At 43.5% G+C, this 23,779-nt stretch overlaps 1 protein-coding gene across 2 annotated transcripts in view; it reads left to right on the top strand.

Moving 5' to 3' along the window:
- The window catches only part of UBE3D (ubiquitin protein ligase E3D), a 1,125,452-nt gene extending 1,104,048 nt beyond the window's left edge, over window positions 1-21,404 (top strand). For both annotated transcript variants that reach the window (XM_078648129.1, XM_078648130.1), the window contains exon 10: window positions 20,756-21,404. In XM_078648129.1, the coding sequence (XP_078504255.1) occupies window positions 20,756-20,776 (21 nt within the window). In that variant the 3' untranslated portion in view covers window positions 20,777-21,404. The remainder of the gene's footprint in view (window positions 1-20,755) is intronic.
- The last annotated feature ends 2,375 nt before the right edge of the window (window positions 21,405-23,779 follow it).

Raw genomic sequence — 23,779 nt, 5'->3', positions numbered from 1 at the left:
AGGTCAGAGGAAGCTCTGCTTGACCCCTTGGAAGCGCTCTGCTATTCTACTTGGAAGCGCTTTGCTAGGCGCTACTTTTCGCCGAACCCGCTCCGCGGGTCCCGCTTCACAGCTGCAGTCTGTCTCCACTTCTTCTGGGCTGAAGGCTTTCAGGGCTGCGAGCGTGTGCACTGCTGGACTCAGTCTCCCAAGAGTCCCAGCAGTGTGAATCACCAATTACACCCGGTGACGCTCTCCCTGTAGGCCACGCCCCCAGCTGTGAGGAGAAAAGGCTCCGGATCTGCCTAATCTGTGGATTTTCATCCTGTTGTTTCCTGCGGTGTTCGTGACTGTGCTTTGGCGCTGGAGGTCAGAGGAAGCTCTGCTTGACCCCTTGGAAGCGCTCTGCTATTCTACTTGGAAGCGCTTTGCTAGGCGCTACTTTTCGCCGGACCCGCTCCGCGGGTCCCGCTTCACAGCTGCAGTCTGTCTCCACTTCTTCTGGGCTGAAGGCTTTCAGGGCTGCGAGCGTGTGCACTGCTGGACTCAGTCTCCCAAGAGTCCCAGCAGTGTGAATCACCAATTACACCCGGTGACGCTCTCCCTGTAGGCCACGCCCTCGAGTCCATCGTGACGTATTAATAGAGTGTCTGCACACCGCAGCGCGGTAGCGCGCGGGTAGCGCCCGGGAGAAGCCCGGGACAAGGGCGGGCCCTCTGAGGCCCTCAGAGGCACGAGAAGGCTAGGCTAGGCCCATTCCCTTAGGCCTGGTAAGTCATACCTTATTGTAAACTACCTGTGAGACTACACCTAAAGCTAATCTGCAGCCGGGTAGGTATTTAAGTTCCTTTCCATTAGTAACACTTACTGCAGTATAATCCCAGAATTCCAGATCGACATAAAACTTGCTCCTTCACAGCGCACTCACGATAGTGTTTCCCAGCCAAGATGACAAAGAAACTAAGATCTGGTAAAATAATAGTAGGAAGATCCAGCTCCAAAACGAAATCAAATCCCCTTCGTAACAAACATAGCCAATCTACCAACATGAAAAGTACCTGCCAGCTCTTTAACTTTTGGGAAAAGGGTAAAAACAAAGCCTTAGGGTCAGCTAACAAAGCAATGGACCCAAAAGATCCCGGAGTTATCCATTTAGACTTTACCTTAAATGATGTTTCAGAAAATCTTGAAATCAAAAAAGCTAAGGCGGACTCAAGTCCAGCTAGGACGCTACAATTCCCCCCCAAGAGTGATTTCTCACCCCCCCTGTTTTCTACCCTGAAAAATAATATTGTCCTAGTACCAGAGGTAATCATAAAAACAAAAAAAGATATAGAGCAAGACAATTTAAACATCATGGCAATTCCCCACGATGAAGCTACTCAGCCTGCAAACAGTTCTCTAACCAAAACTTCATTTCACAATGGTTTGTCTCCACTGATTCTAGATGAAGTCCTATGTCAACGGTATTTAGAAACCGATCCCTCAGCAGTTGAGTTACCCCAGAATACTCCGCTAATGTCAAATCATGCCGGCCTACAACTTTACAGCAGTACCCCCTCTAAAACCTCACACTCTCACTTTTCCTCTAGCCCAACTTTAAATTTGTTCGGAATAAATTCCTCCCAATGCAAGGGGCCTGACAAACCGCTTTCCGACTCCCTCTGCATCTTAGAACATTTATTGGCCTCTATCTTACACTTACTGGAAAAATTTGTGGGGGGATCCGATTGCGTGCTTGACACAGTGACCCAAATTCTAAAAGTCCTGCTGAGGTCCCAAAAAGAGAATGAAGCGGGCGGGAAGGGGCCCTCCTCCCCTCCCACGGCCCCAGATCAGATCGGCATAAATGAGCAACCCCTAGTAGCTACAACTACTTCAAAAATAGTGCAAGAAAAAATAGGTGCTCCCTTTCCATTTCCCAATTTAAATGGTTCAGTAAATCACGACTTTGTAATAAAACCCCATGGGGAAAACCTGCTAAAAACTGGAAATAATTTATTTTCAATTTTTAAGAAACAGAAGGGTGACGGGGAAATAGAGGAGGAAGCTATTCAGGGGGAAACTGATAATAGAGAGAAAATAGGGCCTTTAAAAAAGAACGGAAAGCACAAAAGGAAACTGTTAAGACGGATAGATAAAAATAGGCGGAGGAAAATTTTATTTAGGAAAAACTTAAACTTTCCTCCACCGGAAGTATCACCCCTAGCACAGATGGCAGTGGGAAATAACAAAAACCCCGTCAACATGTTAGCCAAAGAAAACACCTCCTTAACTCCCAAGGCAAAATCTCCCTTCTTACCTACCCATACATCCCCCTTGTCAGCAATCACTAACATATTTACCTTTGGCCAACAAAGCAATAATACTAGGGTTATAAAAGTGGCACATAAATCGACATCCCCATGTCAGGTTTTAAAGCCACTTACCCAAGTAACCATGGCACTTAATCCCTTCGCACCCGTCTTCCAGGGTGTAACAGCTCAGGGTGCTCCTTCCCAAGGCTCATCGAACCAAGAAGCAGATAAACCAACTTTATTAGGGCAAGAACATAATTTCCCTGTCGAAAAAATGTCTTCTTTCAATCCCTTTGTAATTACACCCACGGAAGCTCCTGCAAAGGTTACTTTGGACAAAGAACACATAGAAAATAATATAGATACTGTATGGGTAGACTTCTTTCCCCTTTTTGAACCTGACTGTATTCTGAACAGATCCCTCTTGTTGAAATACTTCCAAGAGTCCGCCAATCTGAAACTTATTCAATCAGCCGACCTAGATATAGTTTTACAACAAGAGTCTGAAGCAGGGAAGGTTACGAGGGTGAAGTTTTATTCTAAACTGGTTGCTAATCTCATCTTGCAACGGGCTGAAGACCTCCAGAGTAGGGGAATAGATGTAATTCCTGTTTTACTGCCCTCTTGTCGGAATAAGGCTGTTAAAACGCTAAACCAACGGAACCCCCCGTCTTCTATGCTGCTTGCCGCAGCAGGCAATATAAATAACTTGGGTGAAATCAAAGAATTAAAAATAAGCAAGTCTAGTGATTCTCGAGTGGTATCATATGCTCAAACCTCCTCCTCAACTTATCAAACTACCCCTAGAGAGGAAAAGGATCTCTGGAATTGGCTGCCCAAAGTATTAGCCGACAAATCTTCAGGAAAACCATTATCTAATCAGTTCCTTTAGCACGGACTTATCTATAATATCGTGGAATTTAGCAGGTCTAAAAAATAATATGGAGAAAACACAATTTCTCCTATCCCTAGAAGCAAACATCATATGCCTCCAGGAGACATGGTGCAACGAAAATCTCCAAATAGGGAAGGACTATATTGTTCTAGAAGGCAGTGCTACTGCGAACAAAAAAGGCCACGCCAGCGGGGGCATAGCCTGCCTATTATCCAACCGTATAAACTGGGACTACAACCATTTCCTGGACTCAAGTAAACTTTTCCAGGTGGTTACCTTGTTTGGGTCAGGCAACCTTTTAGCTGGAATCCATCTGGCCTTGATAAATGCCTACATCCCTCCTGAAACGGGTTTTAACACAATTTTAAATAAAATCTTCCTTCATATACAGAGCATTAAGGAGAAAGATCCTGGAACGGTCATTATCCTAACCGGGGACTTGAATTGTAAAATCTCCAATTTTAGCTTAAATCTATTTTCTGACAAAATCAGAGAAGATACACTCCATATTCCTCGGGCAACGTTCCCTGAAAATATATTAACAAATAAACGGGGTAAATTATTACTAAACGAGTTGGTAGAAATCGATGGGATAATCGCTAACGGGCGTCTCCCCTCAGACTCTCCAGCAAACTTTACCCACAGATCGTATCAAGGGGAATCAATTCTTGATTATGTTATAATAGGGTCTCATTCATTTGAGTTACTAAAGGATATCGCTGTAATTGATACCATCTTCAGCGATCATAAAATCATTTCAATCTTAATGAATGTACATCTCCCTAAATGTGACCAATGGTCCTTGAACAGCAACCAAATAAATTTTGGTAACAGTTCGGGAAGATGTTATTGGAATGCAAGGGCTCATCGTTACCTGGAGGATATGCTAGATATAGCAATCTCTGAGCTCCCCTCTTGGTATGGCCGTGAAAACGAGCTTTTTTCCTTATTTCTGAGTTCAATAATAACAGGGGTTGAAAAGCAGAATAAGAAAAAAATCACCAAAGTAACCCACTGTCCTTTAAAATCGCTCAATGTAGACCTGAATAAACTTATAAGGGCCCAATACTTAAATAGAACTGAGGATAAATCCCGACAAATAACAACTCTAAAAAGGAGAAGGAGGCGACTCTTACACGCTCTTCAAAAAGAAAAAGAGGATACCATCTGGGTAAAAATAAGGGAAGCTGCAACTAATGGAGAATTGAGACAGTTTTGGTCCCTTATAGGTGAAGGGTGCGGAACGAGATCCATTCCGCTCCCCATCCCTATCGAGGAACACATATGGAGGGATTTTGTCTCTAATCTCTATGCCAGTAACCATTCAGTTTCCCCTCAAGTACGGGTTTTAGATATTAGCCCATCGATAGAGTCCTTTTCAGAAAAAGACATAGAACTCGCAATTGGGGAAATGAGACGCTCAGGGGCTATGGGCCCCGACGAAGTCCCAATCAATGTGTTAAAGCAGAATAGGGCCAAATGGAGCAAGCTCTTATGCCCTATTTTTAATTCCTGCATATTTAGCGGAAAGGTCCTACCTTCCTGGAAGGGAAGCATCCTGGTCCCATTGTACAAAAAGGGTGATCGTCTTCTCCCCCAGAACTATCGCCAGATTGCATTGTTGGATGCAATCGGCAAAGTTTTTACCAGATGTCTGCTCAAACGGATAAATGCCTGGGTTGAATCTGCAAATATCCTTCCACTTGAGCAGACAGGCTTTAGAAAAAACCATGGGACCATGGATAATCTAACTGCCCTCCAGGTAATAGTTGATAAGTACATAAGAGCAAGGAAGGGTAGAGTCTATGTGGCATTCATAGATTTCTCCACGGCCTTTGACAAGGTCGACCGTCAGGTATTGTGGAGAAAGCTACACATCTTAGGAATGCCACATAGCCTCTTACGCTTGGTCCAGGACCTGCATGACGATACATGGTGCAAGGTTTTGCTGGGAGGAGAAAGAGGTCTTTCCGGGCTCATTCCATCTGCAAATGGCCTCAAACAGGGCTGTCTACTAGCTCCCCTCCTATTTTCCCTTTATGTTAGTGACCTTCCCCTTACTTTATCAACATGTGTAGGAATTGCTCCACGTTTAGGCGAAAGACACATCCCCTGCCTAATGTATGCAGACGACATTTTAATATTAGATCTCTCCCCCAAGGGTCTTAATAACCGTCTGCATGCACTACATATCTTCTCTGAAGAACACTTTTTGAAAATAAATATTTCTAAAAGTAAGATAATGTGCTTGGAGGGACGAAACAAACTAAAACTGGACCACATTAGTTGGGAATTGGGAGGTCAGAAATTAGAAAGAGTAAAATCGTATGTCTTTCTAGGTATGGTAGTCACTAGTAATTTAAGTAATAAATTACACATTGAAAGTAGTTCTCGAAAAGCAAAGTCACAGGGTAAAGGCCTAAGAACTCTGTATAAATCAACAGGTCAGAGACACTTCGTTCATCTGTTGGAGGCCTTTCGGGCAAAAGTTCCCCCGACTCTGCTCTACGGGGTAGAATTAATTGACCTAGCAGAATGGGGCTTTTTAGACTCAGTGGAGGGCTCCCTACTGAGAAATTTAACCTCGGTTAATAATAGTTGTAGCTCGGCTACCCTGCGTCTAGAACTCGGCCTTAGGAGTAGTTGGGCTCAGGGACTTGCAGGAGTGATCCGCTGGGTCATTAGTCTGATTAAAGGAAAGCCATCCACTCTCAGATTCCTTATCACAAAAGAGTTGATGGGCCCCCTAAATGCATACTCGATCCTAATAAAGAACTATAGGAAAGCTATCACTCTCTTGGAGTTGGAGGAAGCTTCCATCTTAGAGCTTTCCATGAATCAATTGAAATCACAACTAAAGCAAGCTACATGGAAGCTAAGCTATGAGAGGGATCGGAATCTAACAACACAAAAAAAGGGGGCCACTCAAGTTGTTGATTCCTATTCAATCAGACAGATACAACCCTATCTGTCATGGAACATCCCGCATGGCTTACGCCGCTTTTGGCTACTTCTCAGGCAGGACTTGCTCCCCTTGAACAAGTTGTTGGCCAAATGGTACGGAATATCCAATGTATGTAATTTCTGTAACCTAGCAATTCAAGACTCCAAACACGCCCTGTTAGCTTGTCCTGCATTATTGTCTTACCGGCGCCTCTGGATAAAATCGGCTTGTATTCAGTTTGGTATTTCTTCTGCAACTGCTCTGTTGGATGCTATTATTAGCCCCCCGAATGGAATTTTTTGTAACAAAATTTTTACTTTTTTTAAATGTTTCTTGGAACTTTATTAATAGAATGGTAAATTACTTTTGTATAATTACTGTCTGCATGAGTTGTTTTATATGGTCAAAATTTTTTCATTGTCTTCTGTAATTGTATAATATGTGGATCTCCACGGAGTTCCAAAACATATTTAATAATAATAAAATTGAATTCTAAGAATCTTCATATGTATACACTCCAAATTAATTAAAGTTACAGGCACATAAGATAATATACAGATCATCACAGTAACGTGTGCCAGTTGCATATGTTGCAGAAGTTGAATATGTACTCCTTCTTTTACTGTGGTGCACCCCACGCTGCCCTACTCCTTCCTAGTCTGAGTGAGGGGCGCCTCTTTTCATACCTCAATCCTCCCTTGCCACTAGCAGATGATATTACCCGATACTCCGCCCACCCCCACAGCTTCCCTCCCCTTGCCTCATCTGACTCTATTGGAAGTGAGTTGAGGTGAGCTTCATGAGGGAGCCCTTTAGGCCCACACCTTTCGCCAGTGCTTAATTTGGGCTGGTGGTTTCCAGTGCTCTGCACTGGCAGTTAATCATCAACACTGGTGCTTTTTATGAGCACCAGAACACATTAATGTATCGTAGGCACGGGTTTGCCCAGAATCACAGGATATACACCAATACTCAAACCTCGTTCCCCCTCTCCATAGTCAACAGTTCTGGCCATTACACCACATCCGCTATCTACAATCATGGTTATGCTTTAGGCAGCACTAACTGGAGAAATGGCTGTCTCCTGACGAGAGCCCCAGTACATATTTTTTTTTACAAATTAACCGCTGCCTTACGCCCACCAGTAACAAGCTCTGCATTGACTGTTTGCCCAGTCTGAGTGGTTTTGTTTGGAACACGTAGTCTTAGGTGATCTATTTTGTGCCTTGGACACTTTATTCACTGTGCTCTACGAGCATCTGACTGTAACCACTGCCAATAGGTCTGACTTTAAAAGAACATTGTATGCTAATGTGAAGCATTACAAGTGGATAGTATGGGAATGGATATGTATTTGTTTGGAAGCCAAGAATTGTAGTATAATATTGGAGTAGTTTAAAAGATCAGGTGGCGGTTGCATTGTCAAGCCAGCCTAAAATGTCATGTAGGTTAATGACTACCTTCCTCTCATCTGTGCTGGTGCCAGAGAAAAACACCATACATTATGTATTTATCTTAGACACTTTAACAGCATTTCAATGTCGTGTGTGACCCTGAAGGTTCAACCTTAGGCAGCTGGAAAAATAATGAAAATTATCACAGCTGTGTTGAGAGCAAGAACGTTTTTGTGGAGGTACACAACTTCTGTTTGATCAAAAATGTACTATTGGTTCCCAAAATGTGGGTAGAGTCAAAGCCTCTCTCCTCAAGATTTTCACGTAATATCTGGCGACATGCGTTGTCAAGCCAGACAATAAAAACGTAACAGACCCCAGGCTTTTAGAAGTGGTGTGTAGTCTAACATAGTGACAGGCCTTACTATGCAGTAATAGCAAGCTTCTACAGTTGTGCAACGAGGGGCAGTTTTAAGTTTTCTGTAGTATGTTTTACCAAATGTAAGTACTACAAAAATGTTAACGAATTATAACTTTGATTACAAACTGTACCATTTGGGACAGAAAAGCTCCTTAAGTTGACAGGTCTTGTCACGGACACGCAAAGGGCATCTTCCGGGCACAACACTTTTGTTCAGGTTTGAATACTCTCTTGGCCAGGTGACTTGGGCTGAGCCACAATCATCTCCTTCAGTGGCACGTTCAAGCTGTAGTCTTGTTGGATGTAGAGGTGCTGATGGGCCACAATTGTTATCTTGGTCAACTGAACTACGATTCTGTGGTTCCTACCTGGAAAAGTAAATAGAAGAACCCACTACCCGCTGACACCGGGGGCACATAGATCGCTCTCTTCCATGCTCCTACTCTGGCACTCCCCAGTAACAGCAAGGTCTTGCTGCACTTGGCCCCTCCGGGACATTCACTCCTCCTGTATGGCTGGCATGGCCTTTCCCTATGTCAGCATCCAGGCTGACTTTAAGGCACTTTGGATCAGATGAACAGCTGTTTCCGACCAGGGTAAGAATACGGTGGTGTCCCTTCACGTTTAGAAAACTGGCTGTCAGACAGACCCCAGGTTTGGTTGCACAACAATCTTCGGAGTACTCTGCATAGCACTCCCCTTCTTGATCATAGAAAACTTTGAAACAACAAGTGGATCAGTAGGTCCCACTTTATCCAGTCCATGCATGCAGACAAGAGATGTGGATCCACTGTCTGCACTTTCAGAATCAGTTTGGAATGATTCTATTTTCAAGTGAATTTTCCAGGGTGCTCTCAAGACACAGCTTTGTGTAGAGTGATGCTCTTAACAGCAGGTGTTGGAAATGGCCCTTTCTTCAGGGTCACCCCCAGATGTTTTGCCTTCCTCCTCCCCTTTTTGCTGAATTCGTTTTTGTTGGCTTTAGGACTCTGGGCACTTTACCACTGCTACCCAGTGATGTGTTCTGTACTCTAAAGATAGTAACATTGGCTTAATCAAAATTGGCCTATTTAATTATTGTGTAAGTCCCTAGTGAAGTGCACTGTATGTGCCCAGGGCCTGTAAATTAAATGCTACTAGTGAGCCTTCAGCCCTGATTGCGCCAACTGCTTTAGTAGCTATGTAAACATCCCTCTGGCCTGCCATTGCACAGCCTGTGCGTGCAGTTTTAAACTGCTCTTTCGACCTGGCAGTTAACCAACTTGCCAGGCTTAACCCTTCCCTTTTATTACATATGCCACCCATAAGGTAGGCCCTAGGCAGTCCTCTGGTCAAGGTGCAGAGTATGTAAAAGATAGGGTATGTAGTTTTGAGTTTTACATGTCCTGGTAATGATAAACTGCTAAATTCATTTTTCACTTATGGTAGGCCTATCTCTCCCATAGGTTATCATTGGGATTGCCTTAAAACATCTTTTAAGTGTAATTTCCAATTGGGAAGAAATAGAAATTTGGGGTTTGGTGTCTTTGGACTCACAATTTAAAATCACAACTAATGGTGAAGTTGGATTTGAAATTGTTAGTCTGAAAATGCTACTATTAGAAATTCTGCATTTTCTTACTATGACCATTCTGTGCCGCTGCCTGTCTCTGAATACATGACGGGGTTTGGTGAAAGCTTGGCTTTGTGCATTCCCTCTAGACAGTCACACGAAGGGAGCTGGGTGTGACATTGGCATCCTAATGGGCCATCAACAGGCTGATGGGCCATCCTGAGGGAGATTAGGATGGAGGAGCTGACACTTACACCTGAATGGGGCTATGCGTGTCCCAACACCAAGAGCTGCATATGCCCCTGTAGTGAGTTTGGAGCCTGGGCAGGAAAGGCAGGGACCTTGTGATCTTCAAAGGCCTCTTTGAAGTCTCCACCACTTTATAGCCACAACTGCGTATAAGTTGGATCCTTGACAACACCAAATCAGAACTTTACTGGAGCCAAGAACATTTGCCAGGAAGAAGAACTGTTGTGCTGTAGTAGCGACTGCCACTTTGCTACCTGCTTTGCGGTGTTGGCCTGCTACATCTCTCCTGGGAGTGAGAAGGACTGGACCTGCTTTCTACATCCTTGAACCCAAATTTCTCCAAGGTCTTGCTGGCTTGCCCCCTTTTCTTGAAGTCTCAAGGCCATCAAATACTTCCTTCAACTTTGCTTTAGCTGGTGGACTCTGCATTCCAGGCCTGGGCCTTGGAAGAGGGTTCTGCAGCTGATTTCCAACATAAATAGATGCAGTGATCGCAAGGATTGGAGCCGATGCAGTGCCCTTTGATGCCGATGATATCCCTGCACGGCTTGACGATGACACGGGTACCACCTGCAAGGTTCGATGCTGATACAGGGCAGCTCCGATGACATCCCTGCGAGGCAAGACAACGAGGCAGTATTTGCATCATAAGGGACTTGATGAAGACGTGGGACCGGACTGCATGAATCTGAACCAACACATCGCGTCTTCAACGCCTGCTCCATCCAAGGTACTTTTTCAGCGGGCCATGTGTGGGTCCTGTAGCTGGCCAACCCTCCATCATGGTTGGCCTGAAACTTTGGATTTAACCCAGTCTAGCTCAACCTCTAGTAACCCCTAATATCTATTGACATTTAAACACTATATTGCAGTACATTCATTAAAAATGTAAATCTCAAGTTCGATTTATTGTTGTTTTGTCATTTTGGTCTTGTTTTACTCAGATGACATATTCTCTATTTGTCTAAACAGGTGTGGTCTTTTGTGGTGTTTTCAATGTGTTACTGTAATTAAAGTGTGCACACATACTTTACACATTGCCTCTTAAGTAAATCCGGACTGCTCTGTGCCAAGATACCAGAAGGTGTGAGCACAGGTTCATTTAGGTTGTGTATCTGACCCACCCTGACTAGGATTGTTGTCCCTACCTTGACAGGGTGCAAATCTCTGCCAACTAGAGACCCAATTTCTAACAGCAGGGCATTCTCCAGCCTGATTTACCCACTGCAGGGGCACCAAGAGGTGTGTTCTTTCTGCACCTGGCTGTCATAAGCCACACTCAAGTGTGATCAAGGGCATGACAAAAGGGCCGCTTCAGCTAAAGGGTTACATTTCTTAATAAATAACAGAGACTTTAGTCCAGCTGTCATCTCACCTTCTACCAAATGGTAGTTCTATAGGAAAGATAATCTGCAGCTCCTCTCGGCAAAAGGCTAATTGAACTTCTAAAGGAACCTTGTATCCTGTACCTCCACTTCTCTGTTTGTTTTGTTCCCTCCGGCATCAGGAATGTCAACAATACGCTTTGCTGTCTGGAAAAGCAACCTGACTCCCATCTTGAGTAAAATCCCAAGCTTGCAGTATTCAAAATGGATCCTTCAGGCCTCCATTAATCTGATTTACTTATACACAAAATACATGTACCATCCAGGCAATGTACACACGCATACACATTGGATATTAGCACTAGTATCGGGGTTAGCACTTGGAAGTGGAGTTTTATATTAGTGGGCCATTAGGCCTCAACTCCACTGACACAGATAAAAAAGGTTTGGTCACAACTATGGATTCTCAAAATATGGTACACTGCCACCACCCTTCTATGTACTAAACCCACGACATGGACATTAGTCCACTATCAGTGCAATCAGGCCACGCATGTTGGGCCCCTCCCGGTCAAAGTACAGGTCCTGGGTCTTAGTCATGACAAGGAACAGGCCTTGTCCCAGTGCATGCACTAGATTAGTGTGAAGTTAAGGCCAATATAAAAAACTAGGATGACAGATAAATGCACTCAGGCACTCAATGCAGTGAAACAAGACTGTACACCATGCAGGAGCCATTCCTGTCCCAACACACAGTTGGTTCAATTCTATGAAGTGTATATTGTGCAGTATTCATACTTTGAAGTATACAATACATGGTCATGCAGTTGTTTTATGAAGAGTACAGTGTACAAAGTGCCTTGCACACCCGATTGAATGGCATTCTGACAAGACAAAGGACCGGAAGCCTAGATTGTGAGGGTATGCAGCTAGCAGGGGATCAGGATATGTTGTCACTCCTCTATTTTTGTCTCTCGACCCTGCTGCACCCATATACAGAGCTTGATGTGTAACCAGAGGTTGCTGAAGTTGTTGCCACTCCTCCCCCACTCCATATTTTGCAGACAAGCTCAATATTTCTGATGGTTCTCACAACATCCACATCCAGGCTACCATCGGACTGAAGAATAAGAAGTGTAATAACTAGACAAAACAAGATAGCATGCGTTTCAATGTGTGCACCCAGGATTTGTAGCAACATTACTGTATCTACTACCTCAGCACTGCTTCCATTTAAAAGAAAGTTGAAGGCACACTTCTTTAAAGAACAATGCATATACAATGCAAGAACATTCCAATAATTAGCTTCCTCTCTTACCAGCTTTCCTACCTTGACAGTTTGATTGCCTTTGCCCCAGGGCAGCTCTCTGGTGCCTTTAGGTCTAGGTTGGTGCCATACAAATACCACATACATACATACATACATGATAATGAGCTGTAATTAACTTGCACGTATGAGGGCTGTGCTACTTTTTCCTGTCTCACCACATGTGCCACAGAAAATACCTGCCTTGTGTGTAGTCCTGCATTGTGGTGGCTGGAGAATTGCGATTCTCCTATTAACATGACTAGAGAATCTGGATTTCATTAAAGACTCGGAGGCTGACATTATGCATTATTCATTTAAGCAGCCGAATACATCACAATATTAAAAGGTTCCAGATCAGAACAATAGCAACACATAAAAGGTATGAGCCCTCAACAATCTGCCTCTTTTAAATGTGGAGGAAAATAAGTTCATGAAACTTGAAACTTCAAAACATCAAAACAATCTTCTGATGAACCAGATGAAGGAGAAGGAATCACAAAGGTAAGTCCGAAGGTCAGATGACTCACAGTTAAGGAGGATTACCTGAAAAGAGAGAATTGAATACCTCCTGATCACAGCAAAAGGTGTAAACTTATAGAGCTAATTGAAGAAGTAATGGTACATAGTTAATAAAAGAACGTTAATTAACTGTAATAAGCTGCATTAATTCATTGTAAGACCACAATGGGGTGGGGCAGGAGGGATAATGTCAGCCTCCGTGTCTTTAATGAAATCCAGAATCTCTAGTCAGGTTAATAGGAGAATCGCAATTTCATTATAAGAACGGAGGCTACATTATGCATGTTGGTAGCTTTGTAAAACAACATCAGACATATGTTCAAAAGGTTTGCAGTAATGACGTGCAAAGGTGCTGGCATTAGACCAGTCAACACTTTGAGAATGTCACCAAACTTACCTCCTGACCAGAGAGATTTACTGGCCATAGCACCTCTAAGGGAGTAAGCTTGAAATTTCTTTATATCAATACCTGATATGCTCATAGCAGTCTTAACCCATCCAGCAATAGAGGTCGAGCTTATACATTTGTGTGGTTTCATAAAGGAAATAAGTAATTAGTTCACACCCTGGGGACGAAGGGCAAACCTTCTGCAATAAGTCAAAACGAGGATAAAAGATAGAGTCAGACATAGTCTTAGTTCTTCTAAAAATCTCAAATTTGACACCGAACATGTTATAAGATCTATTTGTAATTTCTAGGTCTTTGATATCAGAGACCCTTCTGTATAAGATTAGGCTTAGAGAGTAGCCAGCTTAATGGAAAGGTTTTTTTCTGTTTAGGGGAGAGTTGGCAGGCCCGTTATTGAAGAGGTCAAGGATTAGTTTGACATCCCAGAGACTTTCATATTTACGTTTACAAGGTCTTCTTAAGTGAATGCTTTTCATGACTGCAAAGAATATGTGTCGTTATAACGCATGCTAATACATCGCATGCCGTTGCAACGCAAACATTTACTCCGACTTTCTGTCGGGGGCCCTGGAAGTTGGAATTGATTAATTTTCTATTCCAACTCCAGTGTGTAAAACAGTAGGGAAGGTGTTGGAGTTAAATCCAACACCTTCTACCTACTGCTGGACACCTTTTGCGTTGCAACGGCATGCGATGTAAAGGCATGCGTTGCAACAGTTTAGTTGTAAAGGTTGTTTCCCCTCTGCAAACAATGACATTTTTACCTACTGTTTTTCCGTTGACGAGCTAAGGCCTCTTTCAAATTGTTCAAAAAGGAAGTTAACTATGTCAACAATAGGTGCCTCCAAGGAATCCAGGTTCCGTTCCAGGCACCAACGTTCCCAGATTCTCCACATGTTGTTATATCTGTAGTGAGTGCCTGGGGCCGAAGACTCCGAGGAGTGTTGCAGCTGTTGCCAAAAGTCCTGAGATTTCATTGGATCTTCTGACACTCTCCAGGCAAGAAGGGTTAAACTCCCACTCTGAATGAGGGGGTGACTTCCTCCGTCTATGTCTGTAAGAAGATTCTCTAGGGTAGGAATTAAGAAGGGGGGCTGCAAGCTAGTTCTAGAGTGGTGGGGAATCATGCCTGAGATGACAAAAAGGGAGTTATTATGACAAGAAAGCACTGATCTTGTCTCACTTTCTGAAGAACTCTCTGAATCATGGCGAAAGTAGGGAACGCGTACACCGTGGCTCCTTTCCAAGATTGTAGGAAGGCGTTGACTCCCAGAGCACCCGGGTCGGGCATCCAGCTGCAATAGTTCTCCAATTGAAAGGCTAGTCTGCTCGCAAATAAGTCTATCTCTAGGGGCCCCAGATCTTGGTCAGGGTATTGTCCACGGAAACATTGAGTTTCCAGTCGCTGTGATCCAGCAGTAACTTGAGTTCCAGTCTGCAGAGTTGTTCAAATTCCCCGGGAGGTATTCCGCTTTGAGAGCGATCTTGTGTTCAAGACAGAACATTCAAAGTTTCTTTGCTAGATTCGAGAGGTCCGCAGATTTGGTCCCTGCCAGACGATCCATATAAGCTACCGCGTTGTCCATCTTTAGAATAACTAACCTCCCCTGGAGAGAGTGTGTGAAGCTCATCAAAGTGTAAAGGCCAGCTGTTAGTTCCAAATAATTTATGAGGTGAGAGGATTCCTCTTGTGACCAGATACCACCAGTGTTCTGATTGAGAAGGCAAGCTCCCCAGCCGTGAAGGCTTGCATCTGATTCTAAAACAAACTCTGGTTTTGAGCCAAAGATTGCTTTCCTGTTCCATGTGTCTAGGTTCTCAACCCACCAGGCTAGTTCCGATTGGCGTCTTGGTCTAGGCAGATCCGATCTCCATACCAGAGGCCAGATCTTAGGGCTCTTGCTTTTATTCTTTGCAGGGCCCGATAATTGAGGGGACCGGGAAAGATGGTTTGAATGGAGGAGGAGAGGAGACCCATGAGTCTGGCTAGCTCCCTCAGAGATAAATCTTGTTGTTTCGGGATGTGTCTTATTTCCTTCCTGATTTTGGTATATTTTTGGAAGGGAGTAAAAGGAGACATCCTAATCTGTCTACTGTGAAACTGAGGAATTCCAGGGTTCTGGAAGGAGTCAGAATTGACTTCTCTTTGTTTATGATGAATCCTAAACTTTCTAGGAGATCTTTCACAGTCTTCAGCTCCTTGACTAATTGTGAGGGATCTTGAGAGATTATGAAAATGTAGTCTAAGTAGAAGATTAAACGAATGCCTCTTACTCTTAGTGATGAGGTGACACACCTCATGACCTTGGTAAAGCACCACGGGGCAGAAGAGAGTCCGAAGGGGAGTAACTGAAATTGGTATAAGTGGTTTTTCCACACAAATTGGAGGAAAAGTTGGTGGATTTCGGCCATAGGAATGGTGAAGTCGGCAGCCTTTAGGTCTAGTTTGACTAGCCAGTCTCCCTCCAGGAGTAAGTCCCTCAAAAGATGGATGCCCTCCATCTTGAAGTGTCTGTAAACCAAATATTTGTTTATATCTCATAAGTTTATGACAGGTCTCCAACCCTTGTCCTTTTTTTCCCGCAAGAAAATGAATCTCAATGCTTCTAGGGGGACCTCTATAATCGCTCTTTTCTCAAGCATGGAGGAGATCTCTTCCTCTACAATTTTTTGTTGATCTAGGGAGAGAGAAAAGTCTCTCGGGAAGGAGGTCTCATTGGGAGTATGAGTAAAATCTATCATAAAACCCTTTACGGTGTTTAAGACCCAAGGCTCTTGAGTAATTAATTTCCAGTTGTGAGAAAAGTGTTTGAGCCTGCTGCTCACTTTTAGGGGTAAAGAAGGGCAAGTGAGAGTACTCACTTGTAGGGATGTTGGAGTTAGGAGTTCCGTGGGATCTAAATTCTCTGCTGCGTCGTTCTCAACCTCGTGGGGGGTAGAACTGAGGTGCATTGTATTGTTGGTATCCTCTCCCGTAACCACGGGCTCTCGAGTAGGGCCTTTGATTAATGTGGCCAGAAAAGAGGCTCGTCTTCCGGCCCATCCAAAAAGGTTGGGGTTAAACACCTTGTGCATGTTTTGTTGTGTCTTACCTAAAGCTTTAAATGTGGATACGTATTTCCCCAGAGATTTGATGAGGTCTTCACCAAAGAGCAACCCTTTGGGGCTCTCTGAGGGTTCTCTGTCCGCCATATCACTTAATTTTGGGTTAATTATTGTTTGGACGATTCTACGTCTTTCTGCGTTTATGCTTGTGTTGGTGTTACCCAGAAGGATGATTGCCCTCTGCCTCCATCCTCTGATCAGGTCAGTATTGAGGGAATTGTCATTGATGTGGCTATCTTCGGCGGAGTTCTGAATTCTGGCTAGTGGACCCAATATGTTGAGGAGACAATCTTGGCACCCTTTAAGGGATCCTTCCATCCTTTTTTCTTGGGTCACACCCAAGTTTAAAAAGGAACTTATTTAATTTGGGGTCCAAATTAGGGGTATAGCAAGTCTTGTCTTCAATGGAGGGTCTAGAGGATTCAGCTCTAGGAATAATACAGGTTTCCCTCTCTTAAAAGGTTTCTTACCCACTTTTTTATAAACTTTACAACGTGGTCCTGAGGGCACCACTCTGAACTTCTTGGATGTTTAAGATTTAATGGAGAGAAGATGGGAGTTCCTCTTCCAGGTTATAGAATTCTTGGTCATCTTCATAAAGGCGAGGACATACTCGTCAGGTATGTCTGAAGATTCGTTAGATTCGTTATCTCCCATATTGTAAAGAGCGTTATGATATTTTGTGCCACCAAGAGACCCAGATGTTTTGTGCCGCCAGGGACACCCAGATGAGTTGTGCCACTAGGGACACCCAGGGAGTTCGAGGTGTGGGCACCTGCATTAGTTGTTGAGATGCTAAGACCTCCCTGAATTGATGAGGTGCTAGGACCTCCCATATTGCTCTTGTCAATGTTTTTATTTTTTCTTTGTCTTTTACCCCTCAATTCTGAGATGTCTTGAGGGACGGGGTTTGTAATTTCTGTAATTTCATCCTCTTCAGGGAGTGATCTTTTTGAGGACATTATCTGACTTAGGTTCTCAATCTTACGTTACTTCATTTCCTTATGAAGCATTTTTTTGAGGGCTTCGTTGTCTAAGTTAGGGGTAGGAGCAGAAGCCTCATCTGAATCAGAGTCAAACATGGTGTATGAAGTGTTAACTGATATAAAATGTTAACTTATAAGAAATGTATGGCTTTTTAATGAAAGGACAGTGAAGGAAGTTTCCCTTGGAGATGGAAATAAGATTTATATATAAAGGGATGCCAAAAGAATATATCCTCCTTGATATATTTTGCTTTAAAAAGCTAACATAGTTAAGTTGGTATACAAAGTAATGGCAAGTCTTTTCCTGTTTTACCCCCTTTTTTTATTTTAATTTTTTTAGGCAGGTATATCAGATTTTGTCAAAAGTATTGAAAGGAGAGACTTGCGGTAACCGGAGCAGCAGCTAATCGCAGAGGAAGCTCGAGTAATGTTAAAAAGGGCTCGAGCGATCAGCTGTGAATTCACGGCAGCCTTATGTTGCTATGACAACCCCGGCCCTCGAGTGTGATCGGCTTTGTGATCAGCCGGAGGAAGAGGAAAGGAAGAGTGTGAGGAGGGACTCACCGTAGTAGAGCCATGGGCAGATCCTTCCCTTCCGACACTTGTGCCCCTCTCCCGACGGCACCCACAGGATCCTGCAGGAACACAAACTCCATACCATTGTACTGTATCTCCACAAAGAGACGCTAACGGAAACCCGGAAGGGGGCGGAGAATACCCCGGAAGCTTTTCACCTACACCAATGAAAAGCTGAGGCGACTGAAAAGAAGGCGGTCAGACCGGTGGCATGGAACCGGGAGCAAGGACGTCGGAAGTACGAGGTGGAGAAGACGGACCCTGTAGCGGTGCACCCAAGGAAGATCCGAGGAGCGTAGACGCGACGGAGACAGAATCGGATGAGCGTTGGTGTGAGGAGTGGTGGAATCCTCCGGAGGATGCTGTAGAGCGGCCGCAACTCTGGAGAGTTGCGGCAGAGCCGAAGAGTACCAGCGTCCCGCGGGAAGAAAGAGGAGGAACGAGGGAGGCGGGTGGAGAACCTGGTGAGCTTTAATTGGGGGTGGGTTGGTTGGTGTTTCATTTAAAAGAGCTGGGGACCTTGTTGTTTTCTGCCGCAAGTAGCGACCCCCCCCCCTTTGTAAAAACCAAAGAAGCTAAACCTTAGAGCATAAACCCTAGCCTTCTGTAAGAACGCTCTGTTGTTTTGCCGGTTTCTAAAATAAGAGTCATAGAATGGATAAAAAGAGTACTGTGTGACAGTAATGCACTGTGCGTGTAACGTCTGTTTTTTATTGTTTGGAATTAAGAAAGAAACCTTTTTTTTTAATTCTCAAACCCTCCCTCCCTTTCACCTAGACTCTTTTCTAGGCACTTCTTATCAATCATTGCTAATACAAACCATTCTGGCCGGGACCTTCCGTGAGCACTTTTTAGGTGTGGTGACGGGTACAACTTAGTGACTTAAACTAATATATAGTATTTTGATGGCTCTTCTTTTCATCTGTTATGAGCCTCCGGGGAGACCCCTGTGATTCAGCAGACGAGGAGCACGTGACATCGCCCTCTACCTCTACATCCAGCTCAACGAGGACACCCTCAGAAGGAGAACCTGAAGAAAACCCTCTGGAATCCCAACCCCCTGTTACGTTTGACAATAAATACAAATCTCTTGGCAAATACATCCAGCCTCCTCGCTTGTATATCAAACCAGCGCTCCCACAAAGAGGGGTTCTTGGCAACGGGAGGAGGTCGCTCTCCCGTTGCCAGGGGACTTTCCTCAAATCTCTCGCGTAGAGCCGCGTTGGAGCCGGCGATCTCCCCTGAGGTGAAGTCAACCTCTAAGCGAGAATAGGTGCCAAGGACCGGAAGGGGGCCCAGAAGAAAAAAACAAGGGCCGCACAATAAAAAGGGGTCATGGTATGGCATACATCGCCGCATTTGGCGTGCGAGGGACGAGGAGAAAGCAAGGAAAAGGCATACGAGTGGAAATATCGGATAACGGACATCAAAGGTAGTGAGATAAAGTCATATTTGTAAGCGAGGAAGGGGTATACCCACACAGCGTTGAAGTGGGGAAGGGGAGAGACGGAAATCTCCATAAATTGGAGATCGGTAGAGAGGGGGTGGGGTTATGCCACATAAGCAACACCCTGAAAATAAGAGATTAATATAAGATAGTAAGTTGAAACAATTATAATAAATAGGTAAAAGTGAACTTATCTGATTGGAGCCGCATTTAAAAGAGGCAGATTGTTGATGGCTCATACCATTTATGTGTTGCTATTGTTCTAATCTGGAACCTTTTAATATTGTGATGTATGGGGCTGTTTGGACTGCATTAAAGGAATAATGCATTCTCCTCCGTTCTTGTAATGAAATTACCCTATCCTAGAACAATGCATTCTCCTCCGTTCTTGTAATGAAATTACCCTATCCTTGCCCCGCCCTATGTGAACTTAAACAAGCAGAGATGCAAAATGCCATCACTCATGATGGTTGACACTGAGGGTTGTGCTATGGGCTGACCATGGGTGTGAATGAGCCTTCCAACAAAGCGCAATTGTTGCCGCAGTCTATGTATGCTGTCCTTTGTGCTACTCTAAAATCTGAAATGACATTTTCAACAAGTAACGGAGAAAGGGGGCTAAACCAAAGCCTTTTATCTAGTATTCTTTTTTCATTATTAAATGAGCTGTCTTTCTGGCAGACCTGAAATATTGTGCCAATGAAAGCTTGTCTTCAGGCCAGCTAAATTAGGTCATGTTTGAAGGGAACCGTTTATATAGAATGTTGATCACAGTGATTTAGCATCGTTGCTTCCGGTATTTTAGTAACTCTAATTAGAAAAGCAAATAAATAACTGTGGGCAAATGGCAGTGATTTGTGGACATGCTGCTGATCTGACAAGCTAGCAAATAAACTGATTGCAGCTTGAAATGACCAGCCTGAAAAATAAGCGGAAAATAGTTAATGTTGAAGTCATATCTTTTAGCCATGCCATGAGCCTGGCGACAATTTGAAACTCAAAATGTTAAAAGAATTAGGAAATTATCGTTTAGACTTATACGTTTATATTTTCTACTTGCATACAGAATGTAATCATGTGGCCGACGCATACAGCCTTTTGAAACGGTTTCGTGTGTTGTTTTAAGATATTCTTAAACGCTTTTGACTTCTTTCAGTGATGAAAAATAGCCTTGCAATTGTGATGACCAATCGAAACATTATGTGGTTTGAAAATGTAGAGCCTGCAACATTTCTTCTATAAAAGTGCTTGTATTTTTAAATTAAAAGAAATGTAACATTATAACAATAGAGAAAGAGCCTCCTTTTCTGTTACAGTAAGCGTAAACCTGTTTTTTTATCTTCTGCAGGTTGCCTTCCTGAAGATGTGAAGAATCTCAATACATTGGATATATATTCTTCTCCTGAATACTACCAATATCTATATTATTTGCACAGCAAAGGAGAAACTAGTGGCAGAACATAAATGTTAAACTGCACACTATATATGTTATGAGAGAACTGCTGTGACGATGCCCCGTATTATGTTTTAAATAAAGGTCTGATAGGGCATTTATTCTCTATAAAAGACAGCTGCCCGTTTAGGGCATTTATTCTCTATACAAGACAGCTGCCCTTTGAAGGAAACTGTCAGATGTCTTATTTTCCTTTTAAACCCCTCTTAGCTTTCCATTTACCAACCATAGATTTGTTAAATCCACTCAGTTAATTATGTTTATCAAGACTGCTTTTCCCAGAATGCATTTGTGTGTTCAATGAAAAGCTGGACTTGTGACATGGAGTCATCAGGTAACTGTAGCAATCAGTGAAAGGTCGCACGTGTCCACTGGGGAAACTGAAGCACGTACATCCTGGCTTGTCCACTGTATTATGTTATTGGAAGAAGAGTCGCCTGCTTTCCGTCCTATCAATTGGAATGCTTGGTTTTATGTCTCTTTCCGGGATCTGATTTTATGTGTTGCCAATGAATGAGTAATATAAAAACATTTTTTATTAAAATGGCTCAATTTTTTATTTTTAACTGATGTTTAATACCGTAAGTCATTAAATTTTATATTACATTAACATGAGCATAATGGAGGAGATGTGACCGAATGGCCATAGCAACTAGGGAACCAGATGCAACATCTTGTGATTCTGAGCAAATCACCTATTTTCCTTGTGCCTGAAAAAAACTGACCTTCTGTAATATAATCTGTTGCTCATGTACAGTGCTCTAATGCCCTTGGACCAAGTTTGAACTATATAAAAACTACAACAACAAAAAAGTCTCACAACGTTTTTTTTCTTCAAATTTAGTGTTTACTTTAATTAAAACTAACATTAACAAAGCACATCATTTCACAACCAAAACTAGCTGCCTTTTTAGAACTACATAAAGAGAGTAGTTGAACCATAATGTGTAGTTTTGTACTGCTTTCTATTTAAAATGTGATCCACCGGTGTTAAAGTGTACATCAAAATAATTGGGAGAAAGAATCATAAATTATCAAAAGGCAAACGAAAGACACTATCAATCTCCAAGATTATGTATAAGAACGTAATACAAATCAATAAGTTACGGTTGTCATACTCTTTAGAACAAAGTAGTTTGCTTTCCAAAAGGTAATTATTTGCTTCATGGGTATCTGACATAGTTTCAGGATTGCTGGTCCATGTCATATTTTCAGAATAGACACTACTATGTCATTAAGTTCCACTCAGATGTTACTGTACAGTATCGAATGTAGGTATTATGAATGTCTGACATTGTTCTGGCACTCCTGATTATGTGTTGCAAACCCATGATGTAGATAATAATGTAAAATATCCTAGCTAACATCAAGGAAAGTTTCAATTTTGTTAGGGGCACTGTTAGATCTGGGGGGTCTCTAGTTGGCAATGGTTATCACCTTTGTCCAAATAGGGACCCTTACTTCTAAGCCAGGATAAGGGGATTACACTCCTTAATAACCCCTGCTCACCCCCTTGGTAGCTTGGCACGAGCAGACAGGCTTATCTCAGAGGCAGTGTGTTAAGCATTTGTGAATATACACAGTAATACAGTGAAAACACTACAGATGGACACAACACAGGTTTTATAAAAAAATAAGTATTCTTTATATAGACTTGAACACAAGAACACAAACTAAAAAAATCCACAATACTACACGTAAGATTACTTAAAAGATGATTAAAGTCTCTTAGTTCAAGTTGATGGTAATTGCGACAAAGTTCTCAACAAAGTACCTGGATGCGTAACGCAAAGTAGACAAAAGGCTTGCAAAAGTGGAGATGCTTCGGTTCCGTGACCCGGGGGAACGGTTGCGCCCTTCCTCAAGTAGGGGACTCGTCGTGAGCCTTACCGGTGCGGCGGTGATGCGTAGATTCTCGGCCTGCGGGCCCGTTGAGGTGCGCAAGATGGCGCCTGTTATATTTATCTATGTCTCTTTTCTCTGGCTGGGGTTTCCCTCTGGCTCACATGGTGTCACTGCTAGAATGCTTGGTGACATCATGGAATGTTGAGGGCTTGGCCTGTGTGTTAACTGGCAGTTGGCGCAGGCAGGCTGAGTGACAGGGAGATCACTCCTGGTGGGGTTTTTCATATTTACATCTTAATGACTTGACCTGCAACTCAACTTAAATAAAAGTAACCTATGTATACATCTGGCTCAAGGACTTCTATTTACAACAGCGCCTTGAAGCGATGCGACGATCCGGTTGCGATGCGAGAAGATGGCGCCCTTGATGCGGCGAATGCGATGACACTCAGGCAGCCTTGCGACGACTCTGTACTTTGGAGCCGCGACAGGCCCTGCGACGTGCTTCTCTGGTGATGCGATGGCGACTCTCTCGATGGCGTCACGCTTCTCCGGTGATGCGACAGCAGGCAGCTTCGATGAACACACGCTTCCCGGGAGATGTGGCGAAGGCTCGCTTCTCCGGCGTTGCGACGATTTCAGCTGCGGCGGCGACATTCTTCTCCTCGATGCGTCGTGGTTCCAGCTCCCAGCGGCACGCAAGTGATTGGAGTCAGAATTCCCAGCAAGGAAATTCAGGAGGGAGCTGGAGGTGAAGTCTTTTGTCCCTGAGACTTCAGCAGGAGGCAAGCACAGTTCAAGCCCTTGGAGAATATTCTGTAGATGAAAGTCCTTACAGGGTTCCTTCTTCTTTCCCGTGGCAATGAAGCAACCACTGCAGGCCAACCCAGTAAACAGCACACTGGCAGAGGGGCAGTCCAAATTTCTGCAGCTTCCTTGGTTCTTCTCCTTGGCAGAAAGGTTTCTTGTTCCAGAAGTGATCTAATTTCTTGGGATCAGGGTCCCAATATTTATAACTCAAAATCCTTTGTTCTCTGAAGGTAGAGAGGCCTCTGCCTAGTTCAAACCAGTTCC

The sequence above is a fragment of the Lissotriton helveticus genome, chromosome 6 (assembly GCF_964261635.1).
Source record: "Lissotriton helveticus chromosome 6, aLisHel1.1, whole genome shotgun sequence".
Classification (NCBI taxonomy): Eukaryota; Metazoa; Chordata; class Amphibia; order Caudata; family Salamandridae; genus Lissotriton; species Lissotriton helveticus.
This window is presented reverse-complemented; position numbering and strand designations above follow the sequence as displayed.